The sequence below is a fragment of the Rhinatrema bivittatum genome, chromosome 6, assembly GCF_901001135.1.
Source record: "Rhinatrema bivittatum chromosome 6, aRhiBiv1.1, whole genome shotgun sequence".
Classification (NCBI taxonomy): Eukaryota; Metazoa; Chordata; class Amphibia; order Gymnophiona; family Rhinatrematidae; genus Rhinatrema; species Rhinatrema bivittatum.
The window spans coordinates 32,166,057-32,188,601 of NC_042620.1; the positions used below are offsets into that span (position 1 = coordinate 32,166,057).

At 43.3% G+C, this 22,545-nt stretch overlaps 1 protein-coding gene across 1 annotated transcript in view; it reads left to right on the forward strand.

Annotated features, from left to right (window-relative positions):
- Positions 1 to 22,545, forward strand: part of PDIA5 (protein disulfide isomerase family A member 5) — a 316,663-nt gene that overhangs the window by 19,697 nt on the left and 274,421 nt on the right. The window contains exon 3 of the mRNA XM_029605221.1: positions 1,810 to 1,897. Coding sequence (XP_029461081.1) covers positions 1,810 to 1,897 — 88 coding nt within the window. The remainder of the gene's footprint in view (positions 1 to 1,809; positions 1,898 to 22,545) is intronic.

Sequence of the window (22,545 nt, forward strand, 5' to 3'; positions counted from 1 at the left end):
TACACCAGGGCTGCATTAAGACCCTTGGCAAAAGCATAAACTAGTGGGCTCCCGTTGCTTGCTTTATTTATTTATTTATTTATTTATTTTACTTAACACTTTCCTTCTGTTCTTTGTACTTCCAGCTCAGTTGATTCAGGGTTGAGATCTGGTATAAACTACCAGGATATCTTTTTTTTCTATTTTTCTATTCTCCCTCCTTTCCCTGCTAAAAGAAAATTCTAGATATTTTCTAGATATTGATCTCTAGATAGATTATAGATATAGGACTAGATCTATATATCAGGTCCTTACAGTGACAGGCCTAGGCTGGGTGCCATGCACCAGACCCTTACAATCATGGGCCATTGAATTCAACCACCAAGTATCTTCGTCTTCTCTCTGGAGGGAACTGAAGCCCTTAGTAAGTCCCACCCAGCTTTTTTGCTTCTTTAGACACCAATAAATCAGAGCTATCGTTACCAAGCACGTTCTTTTTAATTTGCTAGCAGCTGGCATTTTTTGTTATTCCCCCGGCAGGTCTGACTCTGGTGGGACATGTCAAGGCCCACACTATCAGGGTAATGGTGAGATTGATGTCCATGGAGATCTGCAAGGTAGTGACGTGAGGTTCTTTTCACACAATCGTGTCTCACTAGTGTTAGGACAGGGACTTCTGACACAACAGTAGGGTTAGCTAGTCTGTCCTGAGGAGTTTCTTTGAGGTAGAGAACCCAACTTCATACCATCTAGGGCTTATTTTCTTTCTAGGCTGCTTGTGTGTGTGTGTAAATAAATAAAAACCCTGAAAATATTTGGTCTTTAGCCATAAAAAACAATTTTTGCCTGTTGGCATATTGTTCTGGTTATTTTCCATTTTTGTCCCAGTCTGTAGCTAGGGACTCCCATGTGAGAGGACAGAGCATCCAGCTTGTTCTTGGAAAAATCAAAGTTGCTTACCTCCATATCCGGTGTTCTCAGAGGACAGCCCCGGATGCCCGATCTTGCAAAATCCCTCACACATCCCTTTGGAGTTGGTTCTCCGGTACATATAAAACTTTTGTATAGATCGAAGGGGCTCCGCGTGACCTGGGTTGGGGGCCGCCCACGGTTCCGTTGAACGTGCCGAACGCTTCTGGAAGTTTTGAGGAAATCTTCCTGCGTCTGGATCAGAGGGATGACGTCACCTGCGTGTGAGCACCGACGCCTTGCTTGTCCTCCTGAGAACACCTGTTACAGGTAAGCAACTTTTGCTTTCCAGTCAGGGAATTCACGTTCTGACCCGGAAGACTGGTAAACCTTTCCAGTGGTGTTCTGTCTGCCCTTTTTGTGCATTGGATTCACTGACCCTGTGTATTGCACTGCTGGCTACCATGTGTCCTGCTGTACTAGTAAAAGTAAAACCCTTATTTCATAAGGTTGCTTTTTCTTTTTTTAGTGCATCTTTAATAAAAATGTTTAAAAGAAGCTTAGCAAGAGAGAGTAAATAAAACCCAACAAACTATTGCTTATTAAAGTCTGATTTATATCTGGAAGATCAGCTTTATAATACTTTTTTTTTTTTTTTTTGCTGCTGAGATGTCAGCTCTTTGATTCCTGATGCAGACCTGGTGCCTCTGTGGGTTGTTCTCTTTTCTCAAAAGATGATTTCCTATGTGGGGGGTGGGAGGAGGGGGGGAGCTATAGTTGTATGTGAGTAATAAATGCTGGTTAACATCCCAGGTGCCTGAGAAGCCATTTGTTTCCTTTCATTGGAATCCCCTCCCCCGACCTAACCTAAACTTTTTGATTTTTCTAATTTTTATCTGAACATTTTTTTTTTCCTCCAAGCTGCTGTGGCCGAACGCCAGCTAAAGTTGTTGTCTGACGTGAGTGAGGCGGTGAAAGGCAGAAGCACCATATCCTGGGTAGATTGCGGGTATGTAAACTTTTTATTTTTTTTAATTACTCCCATCTCCCCCCTTGTTTAAATGTTCCTTTATTTGTGTTCATATCTCTTCAGCTCTTTCTTCTTATGCAGTTATCGTAGATAAGAAGAAGCGCTTTGTGTTCCAGGCATACTTTTTTTTTTTCTTCCTTTTAATTTAAATTTTATTGTGATGTATTGGTTTAAATCTCTCCTGCTGAGTCTGTTTCTAATAACTTCAGCAATTTAAAGCTAGAAAATCTGTTAAAAAAAACTGTTTCCCCTACCAAAATCAAAAGGCAGCGTGGCCAGGTGGAGATCCCTGTGGGTCTGGTTCTGAGAAGCCATGTATGTCCCATTTGGCTGATGGGGACAGCTTCTGAGTCCTCTTCAGGCTCTTAACCTGATTCTGGCAGATTTCTTGAGGCTCTTCAGCCTAACTTATTTATTTTTGGCCTCAAAGTTTTTGTTGCCTTTCAGCTCAGTCAAAATCTTCCTCTGTTGGGGGTCACAGCATCAGGAGCCTTCATTTTTGCTGCCGTACTGGGGGGGGAAGATTCACCCTTTTTTTTTTTTTTTTTCGTAAGTCCTCTCAGCCCCCCTGCAGGCCCAGCTGTTGTAATGAAAGTCCCTTGCCCGGGGGCCACAGAATCTCGGTTTGCATGCACTCTGATTCTGGCCACTACATCTCGCCATTGTGTAGAGACCGGAACTCCTGCCTCCATTTCTTTCTCACCCCTCCCCCTCCTCCTCCCGCGGGGCTGTGAACTGCCTTACAGCATTGCCCAGCCCTGACTGTTTGTTTCAAAAAGCAGAAGATGAATCCGTTAACCAGGCATAGATCTTTCTCCTGGCGGTGCACAGCAGTGCCACCGAGCCATTGTTGGCCCGACACCCCCCCTCCCCAGCCTAAACTTGTGAGCCGGGTCCAGCGGAAGAGACTGGATCTAAGGTAGTGGTATATTTGAAAATAAAAAAAAAAAATGGGAGACGGGTGGGGAGAGGGAGTTAGGCATGGTGTGGTGGTTTTTGTTTTATAAAAAGAGAAACATCGCTTCAGGAACTGAGAAGGGAGAAGAGAGATCCCCGATCGGGGGACCCGCCCCCCCCCCCCCCCCCCCCCGACATCAGCGCAGCCCGCCTCAGACCATTAAACGGCGCCATGCCATCAGGCGTCACGTGCTGAAGGGGGCGCGACAAAGGGGTACTCCCCTTTGTGCATCCCTTAGTGCAATCCGGAGTGCTAGATTTATTTAGAAACTTAAAAATCTGTGCAAACATGTCTCTCTATGTTATTTTAACATGTCTGTAACCTTCCCATGTTTGTAAACTGTTATGATGGCTTTATTTGGAAGCCGAATGACGGTATATAAAACCTGATAAATAAAATAAATCAATAAATAATAGGTGCGTTTTCAGAATGGACAGATCTTTACAGCATGCAGTTGGTTTGAGGACAGATTATTGACACTGTGATTCCATTAGTAAGTACACAGTGGCCTTTTGTACCCCAAGTATAAAAATCGGTGAGACTTAATCTTAAGAGTGCCTGTCAATAGATGCATTGGGGTATATGATCATCCATTGGAAATATATATATATATATATATATATATATATATATATATATATATATATATATATTTTTTTACCAGTGTAAGTATTCTGTGGACGTGAAACCTGTATAATGAGGTGGTCGCAATTTGCTGTTGGCACTTGGAAATGTCCAGTTCCCTCCTCTAACGGAGCAGATGGCTGCAGTGCCCCCCCCCCCCCTTGGTTAAGTGTGAGCGGCTGGGGTTCTGAATGATTGGGCATGGTCTCCGTTAAGATGGGGTTCAGTGAGCAAAACAAAACCCCCTTTTAAACGCCATGTAACTTTTCAGAAAACAAACAGAAGAAAGGTTATCGGTCATTGGGACCATTTACAGGTTTTGTAACTTTTTATATTTGCATTTATTTAAAGTAATTTTGCTTCTGATGAGGGGGAGGACAGAATGGATTCATTATTTATTATTTATTTTATACTTTTTTTATACCGACCTTCATGAAAAATATCATATCAAATCTGTTTACAAGGAACAGTGTGATAAAACATTAACCTTAACATAAACAAAGTTGCAAAAAGTTACAATAAAACAGGGGTAATGGGGCTAAGGGGTAGAAGACGCTAGAAGCGGAAAGAGTAACTCAGTAATAATAACTGTGCAGTAACATTACGGAGGTGAAAGTAGCGTTTCGGTGTTGCTGGCTAGTAGGCTCCTTTTGACGGAACGTACGCGCTTCTAATGTAAAAATAACTTTTTAAAAAGTTGTTTTCTCCGTGTATTTTGGAACAAATGTTAGATCTCATGGTCCTTTAGTATGAGCTCATGGAGGGCTGAATAGAGGCTACGAGTGAGGAGCAAAAGGAAAATAAATAAATGTGTGTCCGTGCTGTCCGTTCATCCTCCCAAATACAGCTGATGTAAATTCCACAGGATTTGTTGAGGGGAATAGAGGGAGTGTTTGGTTTTTTTTTTGCCTCATTGAAGATCTATGAGTAGGTGCAGAAGGATGAATTTGGGCTAATGTTGTCTTTTAACCCCATTAACTGCATGCTGTGAGCTGGTGTTAAGTTATTGTTGCCTGAGGGTGTGGTGCGTAAAGCTTCAGTGCACCAGAGAATATCCACGGAGCGCTCTTCATTGGTCGGTTACATTGACGTGTTTCGTGAGGCCTCATGTATGGAGTCCAAAAATAACATGGAGCTGTATCTGGATCAGTCTTCCCTTTTTTTTCTCCCGGTCCAACAAGCGCAGGTAGAGATGCAAACGTTTTCCGATGTAGGTTGCTGGGCCAGGAGGGAACATTTATTTATTTGTTTTTATATACCGCTGTTCAATCTGGCTTATCACAACTGTTTACAGTGTAACGCAGTTCCAGTAAGAATTATGCTTCTTACTTTACATTATACCTTCATATCATTTGTAACATTTTACATTATAACTTCGAATCATTTGTAACAATGTAAATTGGGAGGAAATATGGGCAACGATGAAACGGGGTCAACAGTAATCTAACAGTATAACATTTATAGAGTAACATAGAATATAATAATTTAACTGTATAATGCTGAATAAAATAGCATGGACCAGTCAGTTGGGGGGGGGGGGGCGAGTTGGTTTTAATGCTGGTGGATGTTGGCCTTAGGTCACTGTTGGGAAGGCTTTTTTAAAGAGCCATGATTTTCGGGGGTTTTTTTTTTTTTTTTTTTTTTTTTTGAAGGATTGAGTCGTGGGATCCAGTCTGAGTTGAGGCAGTAATCTGTCCCAGAGTGAGGGTCCTGCTATCGCTAGGGTGCGTTCCCTTGCTGTGATCAGGTGTGCTGTTTTTTTGGTGAGGGTATTGGAATGAGCCCGGTGTTGGTGGAGCGTAGTTTTCTTTGGGGGGGGGGGTGAAAATATAGGGCGGAGCTCAGCCCGCAAAACTTCTCATTGTAAGGAGCTTTGGGAATTAGGGTTAAAACTTTATACTGTGTTCTGAGAGGGATGGGGAGCCAGTGTAGATTTTTGAGTATTGGTGAGATGTGATCGGATCTTTTGGTGTTTGCGAGTGATCCTGCCGCTGTGTTCTGAAGTAATTGTAGCGGTTTAAGGGAGGCCCAGGAGGGAGAGCGTTACAGTAGTCGAGTTTGGAAAATAGTAGTGCTTGGAGGACTGTTCGGTAGTCGTGAGTGAGAGAAGCGGTTTAACTTTTTTTTTTTTTTAGGATCTGAAGTTTGTAGAATCCATCTTTAATTATTGAGTTGTGGGAGTGCAGCAGCATAACCCTTTTTTTTTTTTTTTTTTTTTTTTTAAATGGGCCGTCTCCTCCTTCTTTAGAGCTGGCTGCAAATTGGTGCTTTGTCCCTCCCTGCAGACCCAGACAGCCACTGTACATCTGTTGGGGTTTCAATGTGTGATGAGGTATTGCTGCTCGTTGGGCAGATGGCCTGTCATGCACTAAGGATCTTAAGTATGCAACAAGGCGTGTGTTGGGTGTAACCACACTTGTGAAAGGACTTCCTAGTTTGGAATATGACTGGGGCCGGAGAACCGGCCTAGCTCGTTACACGGCGAGCTTGGGGTGAGGGGCACGAACTTAACTAGACTGCAACAAGATGCAAGAATGACGCTTGGCTTGTAATACATATTATTTGTTGCAAAGTGGTCTGTGTGTATACCATGAACATTTCAAGTTTGAATTTGTTGTGTCAGGGGGGAGGGTCATGCCTTCTGATTATTATTTAAAGATGTGTTTTAAGTTGGGCTGAAATGTTCCCTGCAGGTACATAGTACTTCAAAGCATCAGAGCACAGGTTTCTGAAGTGTACATGTAATTTCCTGTGAATGGTCAGATCGGCAGAGCTAGCAATTGTTCTCAGTCCTTTATGCATAGGGGCTGGGTTAGGTAGGCCAGATGGTGGTAAGAAGAGGGTTGAGAAGGTGGGTAAAAGACATGGGATAGGGAGACCAGGTGGAGAGGAAACTGCAGCACCTCAGGGAATGAGCTGTGCAGTGATGGAGGACTGCAGCTGGCGCGGAGGGCCAGGCCCCGCCACTGAAAGAGAACCGTGGGTTGGAGCAACAGCATGGCATGCAAGGGGCGCAGGCCCCGGCAGCCGAGGATCCATGTGCCGCCAAGTGCACGGAGCGTTGCGGCTGTCGGGGGAACACGGGCGGCGGCAGCTCTGGCAAAACTGAGCAGCCCAGCTGCGGATAGAGTGCTGTAGCTACTGGGACCTAGATGGAGGATGGGGGAGGAAGAAGGCCAGGGAAGGGGGGGTGGGGGGGTGGGGAACGACAGTGGTGGTACGGGAAAGGGGAGGACAGGTGGAAAAAGGGAGGTGAGTGGGCCTCCACCACCCGCACCCAGTGTCATTCCTCACTCGCATACATGCATAGCCTCCCTCACCCGGTTGCACAAACATATCTACCAACCCCTAATCGCAGCCGGAGTTGTATTGGGAGTTGAGGATCACACAGCGTAATGGTGATGGTGGAGAGGTGTTTTCATAAGGGGGATTTAGGAAGGGAAAGAGAAGGGTAGTCAATGGAGACTGACGTTGTACCCTGCCATCTAGGTTTCCTGTCATTCATTGGATTGGCCTCTGTTGGAAACGGGATGCTGGGCTTGATGGACCCTTAGTCTGACCCAGAATGGCATTTCTTATGTTCTTATGTTCATTGACAGGCTTCCCCCACTATTCTATCTTAGACAAATTCCTGTTCGCCAACACTTTGAGGACCATCTTCCCATCAGCTGAGACATGATTGTAGAGTCAGATGCTGCTATGCCATGAAGAGCAAAGCTAAAAACATACAGTGCAGCATTGCTTATCTTACTAACATTGCTGATTATATCAGCAGAATTGGCTACTTCAGTCGGCAGTGGGGTTTTTTTTGCATCTTGCTCCTGGTAGACTTCTGCAGTAATTTGTATTACTTTCAGCTGTGACTATCCAAGACCTCCACACCCCTCTCTGTTCCTTGTACCGCCTTGAATTTCTCTGTTTAAAGTCCCTTGGCTGCTGCAGATCTTATCTATGCATTGGAGAGATTGGATTTCTCCCTAGGATACAGAGAGTTCTTCTGAGGTAATCTGTATTCAGGTCCCAGTCTGACCTCGCGCTGCTACAAGTTATAGACCTCAAATCATTCTGGGGCTGCTACTCTGACCAGTTTTATGCTGTAAGCAGAATGCGTGCAGATACCACAGGTTCTCAAGGGAAGGAAAGTGTGAAATATCTTTATCACTCCCATAGATTATTAAAAAAAATAAAAATCCAACACTTCCTTTTCCACCTTCCCCATCCCCATCAATTATCTGCCTAGAAAATTTGTTTTTTCACACTTTCATTCGAATGATGGTGGTAATAATTTTATGTCTACTGAGTATGAACATCTGAATCCCAGTTACTGATGAAAAATCAAGGTAAAAGTGAAATATTCGTTTTTTTGACTACTTTTGTAATACATTTCTGAATATTTTGTTGGTCTAGGACAAAATGGAAGAAGCCATGCTATTAAAAAAAAAATAATTACTGGCTATCTGGATAGACAATTGTAGCAGCGCCAACATGTTTATTGATTTCTGAATGTCATTCATGTTACAGGTTTTTAGAAGATTAATGAATGTAAATTTTGTGCTCTATGCTGAACTATGTCCAGGAAGTAGCAGAATAAAAGAGAGAAATAAATAGATTTGATATAGTTTATTTGGATTTTCGGAAGGCGTTTGACGAAGTCCCTCATGAGAGACTCTTCGGGAAATTCAAAAGTCATGTGATATGAAGCAGTGTCCTATTGTGGATTGGTAACTGGTTAAAGCACAGGAAACAGAAGTAGGACTGAATATTGTTTCTCTCAGTGGAGAAAAGTAAACATTGGAGTGCCTCAAGGATCTATACTGGGACAGGTGCTTTTCAATATATTTACAAATGTTTTGAAAAAGGGAGTGATTGAGGTGACACAAAACTATTCCAAATTGTTAAAACCACAAGCCAATTTTGAGGCATGGTAAGAACTTGTGAGACTGGGGGACTGGGCATCTATATGATAGATAAAATTTAATGTGGACAAGTGCAACCTGATGCATATAGGGAAGAGAAACTCAAATTATAATTACACAATGCAAAGTTTTACTTTTCGGAGTCACTATCCAGGAAAATGATCTAGGCCTCATCATTGACAATATGTTGTAATCTTCTTAAATATGTGCAGTTCTGGTCACTACATTTCAAAAAAGATATAGTAGAGGTTAGAGCTTTTCAGTTTGGAGAAGAAATGGCTGAGGGGAGATATGATAGTGGTCTGTAAAATAATGTGAATCTGTTTACTCTTTCAAAAAAATACAGTTCTCCAAGGAAAAGTATGATGGCAGTTCTCACACATGGGTGACCTCATCCGATGGAGCCTGGCACGGAAAACATATGACAAAGTTTCTAAAACTTTGACTGAGCCTCTCTGATCATGCTTCGCATGCAATATACCACGTTTCCACGCGGGGTCCCCTCAATCTTTTCTTTTCCGCGGAGCCCAATGTTTTGCAGAGAAGTTTAGTCTCTCTAACTTTTTTCTTCTCTTTGGAGTATTTTTTTTTTTTTACTGTTTTTTTGAATATTTGTATTGCGGGATCACGCAGTCGAAGCGAGGTCCCACCAGTTCTCCCCTCTATCGTCTGTCAGGTTTTTTATTGTTTCAGTAAGTTTTCTTTTGCAGTTGATCCCATGGGGTAGTGGTGTGCTCGGTGCCTGCCAGCCATCGCTGACTGCCGCCATCGATTTCGACATTGCATTCCTTTTCTTTTGTCATTGACTGGCCTTAAGTGATGTCCTCGGTGTGCGAGGACTACGTCTATCGTGGATCCCCATGATAAATTTGTCCTCTCCATAGGGGGCATCACATGACGTCCCGGGTTGCTGTAAGTGCACATAGATGACGCCCAAAAGGAACACCGGACCTGACTAGACTAGATGGACTTGCTTTTTGTGCCCGGAAAGACCGATGCATAGGGAGACATCAACACTGAGGGACCTCTGAGCCACACCGATGGCTAGCGAGCCATCAAAATTGGCTATCAGCGTCAATGGCTTCCAGGAATGCCGGAGATGGGCTATTGCCCACCTCACCCAGATTGAAAACATAGGATTCATAATCTTCAGCCTGGCATCAGGGAAGGACCAAACCAAAGAAGCATCAGCATTGATCCCCATCAATGCATGATGTCTGATTATGGGGATGTGTCACTGTAACAGCTTGTCTTTGAAATGCTGGATGTAATACTTACCGAATACATAAATATCCCTTATATACAAACAAAGAAAACAAGTCTTCCCTCTGTGACACCTGGTTCCCACACACTCTCTACTAGTGGAGCTGTTCTGCTGTTTGCAACATAGCTGTACGAAATACGATCCATGTCGGGGGATTGTGGAAATTTTATAAATCCCATAATTCTCTGTGACACATCCGTGCAATCAGAAATAAATATCTTTCAATGATAGACTTTGGACAATTTGAGATTTCATTGCCCCATGATTTATTTTTGATTATTATATGGTTGGGACAATCACCTTTTTCTTTGTGCTCTTGATATGGGGACAGCCTCAGCAGTGATGCCCCCAAAGCAACTCCGAGGTGAGGAGCCCCCAGTCCTCCATGGCTCTAGGAATTCACCACGGCATCCACTGGTCCCGATGTCCACCACTAATCCTCTTTCTGGTTCCAAAGAGGATCTGGTCACAAGTCCTAGATCCCAGTTAGTCTTGACGACGATCTTCGAGGAGAAGCACGTGCAGCTGGCCATGGAGAAGGCGCTGTGAGGCCTTGACATTTCACTGATGGTACCAGATCCAGCACTGTCCCTCCTTGAACTGCTGCTCGAATCCCTTCATGTACTCATTGGCGTGCTACTGTCATTTACCAGTTTCTCTGCCTGGGACAGCATTGCTGCCTCTCGGGGCATCAAGACCATCACCAACCAATCTGGTGGTCATCCCTGTTCCTCAGAGAAGGAAGCTTCTTCAGTAATGGAGGTGACTTCATGGTCCAGGCCCCCATAGCCAGTTGAGTTGGTTCCCATACCACTGGTCAAGGTCTGAGCGACTCTGGACCCAACCCTTGTCTATGACAGTGAGAACCCCCTTACAATCCCTGGGGGAAGACTCCTTAGGTATTTTGGATCCCAATGCGTTGGAGGGCCTCCCCTACAACCAATATTCTCTTGATGCCAGAAGGAAGTCTTCTCCAGAAGACCTCTCCTTCACAGGCTTTGTGTGGTCGATGGCTGAGGCCAGCTCATTTAATTTACAGACCGAGGAGGATACCTCGCACAAGGTACTAGATGTCCTCCACTACATGGAGTCTCCTAAGATCGTGGCAGTCCCAGTGAACAAGATCCTTATGGATCTACTGAAGAGAATGTGGGAAAACCCCCAATCATTTACTTCCCATGAATAGGAAAGCAGATGCAATCTATCTCGTCCAGAAGGCTCTCTGATTCAACAAATGTTAGCTGACACACCAATTGGTGGTTGAGTCTTCTCTTAAGAAGGCCAAGCGCACTCTGATCCATTCCTCAGTGCCCCTAGGGAAGGATCAGAGGGCAATGGATGCTCTTGGGAGGAAAGTGTTTCAGGTGCTGTGCCTATCACCTGCATAGTGGTCTACCAGATCTTCATGGGCCAGTATATGAAGGATATCCTGAAGCATGTTTAGGACCTTGGTCGAGCAGTTGCCTCAACAGCAGCAGGACACTCTCTCCAGTCACTGGTGCGCAAGGGTCTAGAGTGCAGAAAACATGGGGGTTCGCTTGACCTGTGATGTTTTCAAGGCAGCATTGAGAGTCTCTGCCACAGGAATCGGCGTCCGCAAACTCACCTGGCTACGGGCTTCTGATCTCTGTCAGGAGGTGCAGGAATGACTCGCCGACATGCCATACACAGGAGAAGACCTCTTTGGAGATAAGGTGAAGGACTCAGTTGGCTAAATTCGTGATACCATGCGACACTCCAAGAACTCTCCACTGGTACTCAAGACCCATTTTCCTCATGCAGGAGGCCTACGAGCTTTGGCCCCAGGAAGTCTTTCTTCCACCTGAGGAGATAATATCCTCCACCACCTCAGTTCAGTCAGCAACAGGCCTCCTCATAGCTGTCCAAGGCAAAAGAGGGCCTAAGCCCCAAGCAGCGCCTCACTCAACTCCAGGGATGGGGTTTTTGACTTGATCGAAGGGAGCATAGCCACCATTTGTGTATCCGTGATGATGGACCTTCTGGTTGGGGGCAGGCTGTGGTTCTATGTGAACCGATGGCCCAGTATAACTTCCCTCGGACCAGTGGGTCCTCTCCATCATTCACAGCAGGAATAAATTAAACCTATTGAATGCCCCTCCAAATTGCTCCCCCTCCCAATTCCATTTTGGGGACTGGTAGCACATAAGGAAGTTTTCTGTCGGAGCTCTCCACCCTTTTAAGGGCAGAGCAGTCAAACCTGTTCCACCAGGCAACGAGGGTGGGATTTTACTCCCAGTACTTCCTGATTCCAAAGAAAACAAGGGGACTCCATTCCATCCTAGAACTAAGGGCCTTGAACAAGTTTCTCAAAAGAGAAAATTTCAAGATGGTTTCCCTGGGCACCTTGATCCCATTCCTGCAAAAAAAAAAAAAGATTGGCTATGTTCTCTTAATCTCAAGTATGTTTCTATTCACATCAAAATATTCCCCAGTCACTGGAAATATCTCAGATTTGTGGCGGGAAAACAGCATTTCCAGTACCACATTCTATCATTTGGGCTAGCATCTGCGCTGCAGGTGTTTTACCAAATGCCTGGCTGTGGTGGGATTGCATTTTCCCAGGCTGGGAGTTCACGGTTTCCCCTATCTAGATGATTGGCTGGTCAAGAGCACCTCTCAGACAGGGGCCAAAGGTTCTATGCGCTCGACCATCTGGGTGTTGGAGTCGCTAGGGTTCATAATCTACTACCCCGAGTCCTATCTCAGCCTGTCACTTTAGTTGGACTTTATTGGAGCCCTGCTAAACATGGATCAGTCCAAGGCCTCCTTACCATCAACAGGCTATCAATTTTATGTCCATCGTCGCAGAGATCCAACAGAGCCAGCTGGTATCAGCATGGCACATGTTGAGGCTGTTGGGCCATTTGGCTGCCACAATACATGTTGCTATCTGGGCACACATGTACATATGACAAGCTTAATGAACCTTGAGATCCCAGTAGCTTCAAGTCACTCCAAATCACTCTAAATCTACATGAATACATCAGAATTAGCCCATCCCTGGACTAATTATCCTGGTGGCAGGAAAATTCCAACCTGGAATGGAGATAGCCTTCCAAATTCCTCATGTCCAAATTGTCCTGACCATGGATGTACCCACCCTAGTCTGGGGAGCCCATGTAGATGGATTCAACACCCAGGGGCTCTGGTCCGCCCAGGAATATCTTTTTCAAAACAACTTCGTGGATCTCCGGTCAATCGGGTACGCACTGTGGGTTTTCAAAGATTGTCTGATTCAGACAGACAACCAAGTGGCGTTGTAACATCAACAAGCATGGAGGTATGGGCTCTTGCTTCTTGTGTCGAGAGGCATTCAGATTTGGTCCTGGATCCTCTCCCACAGGATGGGGCTCAGAGTGACATATCTGGCCGGTACAGAGAATGGGATAATGGACAGACTGTTGCTCCTTCATCCTCTACGAATGGTCTCTGGACCAGGGGGTAGAGAATCAGATCTTCCGCCTCTGGAAAAGCAAGGAGGTGGATTTGTTCACAGCTCCTTGAAACAGGAAGGTGCCTCAGTTCTGCTCCTTGTACAGGGGACATGGCAAGCTAGCCTCAGATGCCTTTGCCCTGTATTGGGGCCAGGGTTTCCTGTATGTGTATCCTCCAGTTCTGCTGGTGTTGAAGACTTTGTTGAAATTCAGGGAGGACAAGGGAACAATGATTCTTATAGCCCCCCCCCCCCCCCCCCCCCCGATTGGCCAAGGCAAATCTGGTTTTCACTTCTTCGGGAGTTGTCCATCTGATCAGACTAGGGACTTCCCCAAATCTCACTACCCAGGATCAGGGCCGGTTGTGACATCTCAACCTTCAAGCCTTGTTGCTCACAGTTTGGATGTTGAGAAGATGGTATTGCAACCTCTCAATCTCTTGGAGAATGTCTTTTATTCTCATGGCTTCTAGAAAGCCTTCCACCAGGAAATCCTATGGACTGAAGTAGAGGAGGTTTTCTGTGTTGTGTGAGCAAAATGTCCTAGACCCTTTCTCCTGCTTACCATAAAAACTGCTTGACTAACTTTTGCACCTCTCTGAAGCTGGTCTCTAGACAAACTCTGTTAGAGTTCATTTGAGTAAAATTAGCACATATCACCATGGTGCAGAGGGAAATCCCATCTGTGTACAGCCAATAGTTGTACATTTTATGCAGGGGCTGCTTCAGTTGAAGTATCCCTTAAGGCCTCCTGCTGTGTCCTGGGACCTCAATATGGCTTTGGCTCAGCTGATGAAAGCTCCTTTTGAACCAGGATTGGGAATTTAATTTAGTTTGTAAATTATTTTGGTGACTTCAAGAGCTGGAGGGGTGTAATTATTGTAATAGGAGGGCAGCTGAAGCTTGTACTGTCTTAAATGTCTGAGGCTGGCTATCACTGGGGCCTTACATCATGTGCTTGAGCTCACAGCATCTTGTCTTCTTATCAGGAAGAAGATAACTTTTCAAGGGCAGAGCAGGGGATGACTGCGTAAGATATGCTATAAAAATAGCACCCCTATGAGCTCTTTGTTTCTGTCCAAACCACATACATCTTGCGGTGGTGGCGAGGAAGGGGTTTGTAGATAATTGAGAATGAAGCAATTCAGTAATCAGTAATGTTCCCTGTCACATCGTCTGTGGTTCCACTTTTGCTTTTTGTTTTGTTTATTTTTCTTCTTACTACCTGACCATGATTCTATTAGACAGGGTTTTGATGTTGAATGAATTACAGAGGGTATCTGAATTCTTAATCAGTGTATGCTCACATGCTTGTACGCTATCTCTCACTCTCTCTGGAAGTCTGAACTGACTGTGCTGATAGCCTGCTGCGTTCAGTCTGGACCAATGTAAACTGAGGGTTTCCGATGACCTCGGCGAGCCAGAAATATTTGAGGGTGGACAGGACAGTTGTATCAACGTGGAGTGGAAACCAGTTCTGAAACTTTTTCCCGAGATACTCCCTGTCCAGTTTCTCTTGATCTCCCATGTTTCTCTTTACTCTTGCGATATGTGGCTGTAAGCAGATCTTTTATATTTTTATTATTTTTGTAATTTATTTTTTATTCAAAACATTTTGTTTAAGAAGTACATGAATAGCAAAACAAACTAGATCATCAAACCCGATTGGGTAACCATCATATCCAGCAATACAATTTAATATTGCCTCCATGCTTCCAATTGAATAAATATCCATAGAATGTCCAAAAGACACATTTACCCCATCTTCCCCCCCCCTGTTTTCACCCCATCCTCTCCCCTCGCAAATCTATTACTTTCTCTTCTTTAGATCCCAAATGTAAAAAGTCTCTCACACTGGAGAAATGAATGAATATGGCATAATCTGCAAAGCATTCTTTCTTCACTTGGTAGCGTCTGCTTTCATGCTCTTGCTACTTCGCAGCTTGTTGCCAGCAAAATATATCAACCTGGTAAGCGGTCTTGAGTAGTTAGCATTAAATAAGTAGATCTCTGGCTTCCACTCCGGTTCCCATTGAGTAATATTTATCATAGTTGGATCTCCCTCCCAAATGCCTGGTTCTCCAAATGCGAGACATTTTTCCCCTTTCACCACACTTTCGCCAACAGTCCTCTGATGTCTTTATACATCTTATGCAATTTTGCTGGAGTATGGTGGTATCTAAATTAATCTTATGGATATTTTCTGCTAAATTAGCAGATATTAGGCAAACTATGGCCCATTCCTCTATACGTCCAATGGAACATGCTCCCGCCAGACATCCGCCTTGAGATCTGCTTCGCTTCCTTCAAAAAGAAAATTAAAACCTGGCTCTTTAGCCAAGCTTTTCCAGAACTTTGATTATTTTTTACCTCCAGCTATCAAGATTTTCTCACCATCGCAATCCCTTCTGCAGATCACATTTATCTTAGACAATTACGCCTTATTTTATGATTTGGTTTCTCAAAGAGACTATACAATTTTCTCAATGTTATTTTTCGAACCTGTTTTCCAAGTTCTATAACCTTGTTATATGTACCGCCTCTTGGCGTAATTTTTATGTTTCAATGTAAACCGATGTGATCTGTATTTTAATACAGGAACACCGGTATATAAAAATCTAAAAATAAATAAATATATCTATCCACTCATCCTCCTCAATAGACATTTTGAGTTCTCCTTTCTACTCTTATCTCATGCCGTAGCTTGCCAGCCACAGAGCCTAGCAACCATGAATATACTTTCATAGTAAACCCTTTGCAGCCATCCTACCTTCTCATCAACCCTTCAAAAGTCGACTGGCCCCTCTTAATAACCTGTTGATCCACTTTCTGCTCCAAGAAGTGGTGGGCTTGTAAATACCCAAAGTAATCCTGTCTTGGCAAATTGTAACATCACTGTAAATTACCATAGCTTTCACACCCCTCTACTGTACACATCTGCCCTAACTGTTGCAGACCTTTCTCGTTTCAATGTTTAAACATCCTGTATTCCTTTCCTGGAAGAAAATACTCACTGTAACACAAGGTGACCAACGGAGAGTAGTCTTCCCATGATACCAAACATGCTTTAACTTTATTCCATACATCCATTGAGCCCCTAGTGTAGGGATTGACTAGCTCCAGCCTCTTCTTATCCCACTCTGGATCCCAAGGGCTATGCGCCAAAAAAAAATGGCCTACATAATGTTGCTCTATTCTAACCCAGGGTTTAGCCACCTCTGACATCGCACACTCTTAACAAAGCTCATAATTGTGCTGCCTTGTAGTAAATCTCTACATTGGGAACCCCTAACCAACCCCCATTCCCCTGTATTGATAGTGTCTGTTTCACCATTCTAGGTAGCAAAAATTAATAACCCCTTCGGGAGCTCAATAGGCAAAATTTGGAAAGGATAAAGCAAACTTAGCAGAATGTTCATTTTTGTGATAGCAATCCTTCCAAACCATGAATGTGACATACCTGCCCAAACCTACATATCTCTAATTAGGGATTTAAAGTGCCTATTTGCTTCCCATCTGCAGCAGTCTTTACCCCCAGGTATATGATTGCCCGCTTAGCCCACTGAAATGAGAAATTCTTCTGATGGGACCCCACGTGCTCCTTTGCTAAGCTGATTATCCAGCCCTTCTAATTTTGATAGATTTACATTAAACCCTGAAACCTCTCCATAATGCCTCATCTCCATTATTACGTTAAGCATTGTTACTGCCGGATTATTAGCTGTAAAGATCACATCAACAGTGAATAGCATTATTTTGTATTCTGTGGTTCCAGTCTTTATTTTATTTATTTAAAAATTTCTTCTAATACTGCTTTAGACCAAAGCAGTACATAGTAAATGCAAGACTGACAAGACAGCACAAATACATCATCTACATAAAATGACATCAAATAACATCAAACATCTCATTGGAATATTTCACTACTTAAAATTACATTACCTTAAAATTACATTACCTGAATCATAAATGGCTAGTGAACCCGATCGAAAACCTTTTTTCTGCTTCCACAGCCATAAAAAAAAAAAAAAGTTATGGTCCTGTCCTGTTTAGCCACCCACGCTAGATCCAACACCCTCCTAACATTATCTGCCGCCTGTCTCCCTTGAGTAAATCCTACTTGATCGTCATGTACCAGACATCTGTTATCCCAGCTAATCTACTCGCCAGCACTTTCACCATTATCTTAATATCCAGATTTATTAGGGAAATGGGTCTTTACGACCCACACAAGTCCTTATCCTTCCCTTCTTTCTAAAGGACTGTAATACCTGCCACATTCATTACAGGTGATAATTTCCTGTCTTGTATTAGCGAATTAAGGGCCATTGTAAGGGTAGCAAATGTCTTTTAAAAATGGGCACTGTAGCCATCTAAGCTTGGAGCCTCATCCGCTTTTAATTTCTTAATAACTGATGTGACTTCTTCCACTGTTTATAAAGTCAACCTCTCCCCACTGAAGTTGGGTTAACCTTCTTTAGTGTTATCTCGTCTACACAGGCGCACATGGCCATCTTCTGTCACACCCGCATCTGCTGTGTAAACTTCTGTATAAAAAGTTTCAAAGCTATGTTCCACCTCCACCACATCATGTTCTTTGCTTTAACCTATGAGCCAAGAGCTGAGAGGCTTTATTCCTGCTTTCGTAGTAACATTGCTTAGCCAGTTGTAATTGATACTCAACCTCATCCACCATGAGCTCTTTTAATCCTCCTCTTACTTTTTCTAATTCTCTCAGAATCTTCATGGATCCCAAGTCCTTATGCTGCTTCTCTAAATGCTGGATTTGAGCTCTCAACTGTTCAGAGCATTGTTCTTTCTCCCCCTTCATCCTAGCCCCCCCACTGGTCAAATTTCCTTCTCAAAACTGCTTTTAACCCTTCCCACAATGTCATTGGTGTAACTTCACCATTGTCATTGAATGCCATACATTCCTGAATCACCTGTGTGAAACTCTCTCAATTACCTCTTCATCCCTTAACAGAGATTCAATCAATCTCCAGAATTTTGTTTTCTTCCTTGGTCTCAATTCCCACTTTACTGCCCAGAGACGGGCAGGATCCAACCACACGAAGCTATCAATATCTGCACATTCAACTGCTCCCATGAGCACCAAATCTACCAAGATATAGTCTGTCCTGGAGTATGATGCATGCGGACCCGAATAATAGATGTAACCTCTCCCATTAGTGTTTAGATCCCTCCAACTATCTATCAGCCCCAAGGTGGTTATCATAATCTTCAGGCCACTACGATCTTTAGATGACACCTTGCCTCCTTTGACCCTTGAGTTTTCACCTGAGTTATTTGTTTTGTTACTTGCAGCGTGCTTTGTATGACTTCAGTTGGTGGGGCTCATTTGAGTCTTTTTTTACATGGTAACGTTAGATATTGGCAGCAGAAGATGACTTAATCCATTCAGTCTACCCAGTTATTTCACTCCGTACTAAGAACATAAGAAGTGCCATGCTGGGTTAGACCAGTGTTCTGTCAAGCCCAGTGTCTTGTCGCTGATGATGGCCAGTCAAGGTCACTTAGGATCCACTGTGAAATTCCAGTGGGGAAGTCCAGTCCCGTTACTCTCAGAAGTAAGAGGTAATAATCCCCAAGTCTACATGGCTAATAATTAATAGACCTGTCCTCTGAATCTTTTTTTAAACCTCACTGTATTACTAGCATTGAGCACATCCTTCAGTAGCAAATTCTACAGCTTAATTGTAGGTTGGCTGAAAAAATACTTTCTTAGATTTAAAATAAATTTATCAGTTAGTGTCTTGGAGAATCCTCTAGTCCTAGTATTGTTTGAAAGTGTTAGTGTTATCTGTTATCTTGCTGCATACCATTCATGGTTTATAAAATCTCTGATCACATCCCTTCTGTCCGTTTCTCCACCTTGAAGAGCCCTAACCTGTTTAAGCCTTTAATACAATGCCCCTCCCAATCTCTCTATCACATCTCCCATTACTGGTACCTCTTTCACCTAACCCCTCATCCCCTCTTTCTCTCATATGGGTATCTCCCCACTACCTGTAAGCTCTGCCCAGTACTAAGCATTCCCCTGACCATCTCCTGTTACTGAAGTCTCCTCCTCAGGTTGAGCCGTATGAAAATAGAATGCCAAAGTCTGCCTCATTATCCTCTCTGCATGGGTGGTATCGTAACTTTTCACACATAACACAGTTCTCTTTTCTTTATTTTTACATTTCTTAATCACTACCATGCAATAGCTTGCAGCAGTTTATACAAAACGTACTGGAAGAACTCCTGAATATAAATTGACATTAATTTTCAGTTAAAAATTCAAGTTATGTAAAAATATGACCGAAACTGATATTTTATTTTTATGGGAGGAAAAACATAAAAAGGAGCAGAGAAAAATGCCTTTTATTCCTCTCCCATCCCCCCCCCTTAGGAAAACAGAACAAGCCAGGCTACTGCAGGTATTCTGCTAACCAAACAGAGAGCACCAAACAGTAACCATAAAAGAGTATAAACTGAAACATGCAGATAAAAATTGAACTGGAGATCATAAGATGCCAGACTCTTGTTTCTGCTGCTACACTGTGCACATTACTGTACCTCATAAAACAAATAATAAAATTAAGAGCTATAAAACATCAATCATAATGGTAAACATCAATCATAATGGTAATGGTAAACATCAATCATAATGGTTTGCAGGTTGGCTGGTGGGTTCACAAACCCACCAGCCAACCTGCAAACCTCTCACGTAAGAGACCTAGGAGCTATCATCGACAACCGCCTCAACCTTAAACCGTTCATCAACCAAACGACCAAGGATTGTTTTCACAAGTTACATATCCTTAAAAGAATCAGGCCTCTCTTCCACTCCCAAGACTTCAGAACAATTTTACAAGCAATAATCTTTTCCAAGTTAGATTATTGTAATTCTATTCTACTAGGTCTCCCTGCTTCACATACAAAACCTCTACAGTTGGTGCAGAATACAGCTGCCAGAATTCTGACCAACTCCAGGAGATTCGACCACATTACCCCAATCCTGAAAGTCCTTCATTGGCTACCCATTCACTACAGAATTTTGTACAAGTCCATCACCACCATTTACAAAGTCATCCACCAGCAAGCCCCGCTTAACTTACAAATTCCCTTCAAAAAACACACCTCCGTCAGACCAATTAGGGAGTGTTACAAAGAATCACTACAGGTTCCAAACACAAAAACCTTTCAACACAAATCCTTCAAAGACAGAGCGCTATCAACAGCAGGACCACTTTTATGGAACTCCATCCCATCCGAACTGCGTCAGGAACCGTGCCTACTAACGTTCAGGAAAAGGCTAAAAACCTGGCTTTTTAAAAAAGCCAACCAAGACACAGACTGATCCTTACTACCGTCATTACAAACTCATTGCTATAATTTGGGTGTAAATACCATCACTTTATCATCAACTTCAATCTCGACTTCAGTCAGTCCACATTGGATTTAATTTTGCATCTTTTTAAATATTCATTGTAAATAATTCTGTTCTCAATCTATCTCTGTTCTTCTTACTCCTATGCTCACAGTTGTATTTCCCTGTTTATTGTAACTACAATTCCTGCACCAGTTATTGTTGCTTGAGTTCTCTGTACAATGCACGCCCTGTTAAATGTAAACCGGTTTGATGTGACCCTTGGTTGTGAAAGCCGGTATAGAAAATAGTAAAATAAATAGTAAAATAAAACCATACCAATAAAAAGAATAAATATTTCAAAACAGCTCACAAATAGAATAGCATCCCATAATTACAAACATACACAAATTTTTAAAAATTTTCCAAATATCAATCAAGAAGAAAGAAATAAGAACAAGTATTTCAAAACAGCACCCCCATCAAATAACACCTAATAATTACAACTAAGGATAAAAAAAACATCCCTGCTCTCTCTATACCTGGGAATTTTTGGTTTCCAGTCACTCTGAGATTACAATGGATTAAGAAGGTGGGCACACGTGCATGAGAGGAAGTGGCACATAAATGTTCTCTCTCTTACACTCCCCTACATACGTGTGCACTCTCTCCCACATGCTGTGTCTCACGTGTGCTCTCATTCCACCCCACCCCTTGCTGCCTATCATCTATTCTTCTCCCCCCAACCCATCCTAGTCCGTTTTTGGGTTCTCCATATGCATCCCAGCCCAGTGACCACTCCTGCTCTTTCCCCCTCCACACACGTGATCATCCGTTTTCTCCTCCTTCCAACTCACTATGTCGCCCCTCCCCACTGTGGTTCCCTCAAGTCGGCAAGATTTCACCAACAGGTGCACTTCTCCCCCACTAAAGCCACCTCTGCTGGCTTCCTTGTGTAGTTAGATCTGCTATTTCCACTTGCCTGCGGTTTTCAGAGGGAAGCTGGCGGAGGAGGCGGCAGCAGATAAGAAAGAGGTGCCCACCATCATCATCTGCTGGCAGGAGGATATTGCACAGGGAGGATGTAGGCAAAGGTGTTGCCTTGGGTAGCAGCGGTTCCGTAACCCCCCTCCTCTTCTCACCGATACTGGCCGCTCTTCTGCCCATGGCCGATGCTAGCTTATTTTTTTTTTGCTGCCCTGTGCAAAAAAATTACTGTGCTGCCCCCCCCCCCCCCCCCCCCGATTCATTCAGTGCCTGTCCCGGGGCCCATCAAATAAAGCCCGGCTCCATCCTGCAATCTATATTTTTTAAAACTCACAAGCCCCTCCCCCCCTCCCAGAACCCATTGATAGGGAAGGATATTAGGTACAGCCTTGCACCCACGCCACTCCACACACATCCCCTCATCCTTTACAGACACACACAAATTATGCATTTATGATAAATTTTACAAGAAAAAGAACATTCAAAACTACAGTCTTCTGAGGCAAAAATATATGCATATTATATTTCCAAGCACTCTTGTGACGCCAACCAGAAAACTCTGCAAAAAAGACCCTTTCAGCTCCTATGGAATTAGACTTTTGTAATGCATATTGGGTGTCAGCTTGGCCCTCAGAAAGCCAGCAACAAACAGAATTACAATATAGTAAACCTCGTATACCAAATCAACCCTAACATCCTTATCTATGAAAAGGCAACTCTGTACATATTACACCAGGCCCTAGAACACCAATAAAAGTTCTTATTAGGAAATTAGGACACTATAGATCCCGACCCAGAAATTACATGCCAGCAAAATACCTCACCTCGGTCACATATGCAGAACACAGACCCTCACCAAATACAGAATGAAGAAATCAGAAAGTATAAACAGGAACGTGCTGAGAAGAACTGAATATACAAAATTTCCCAGACACCAAGATATTTCAAAATATCTGATGAATAAAAAATCCAATCATTTTAAAAATGTTCTCCCCCCCCCCAAAAAAAATTAAATATTTCGAAAAAACAGAATTACAAATTACATCCGGTAA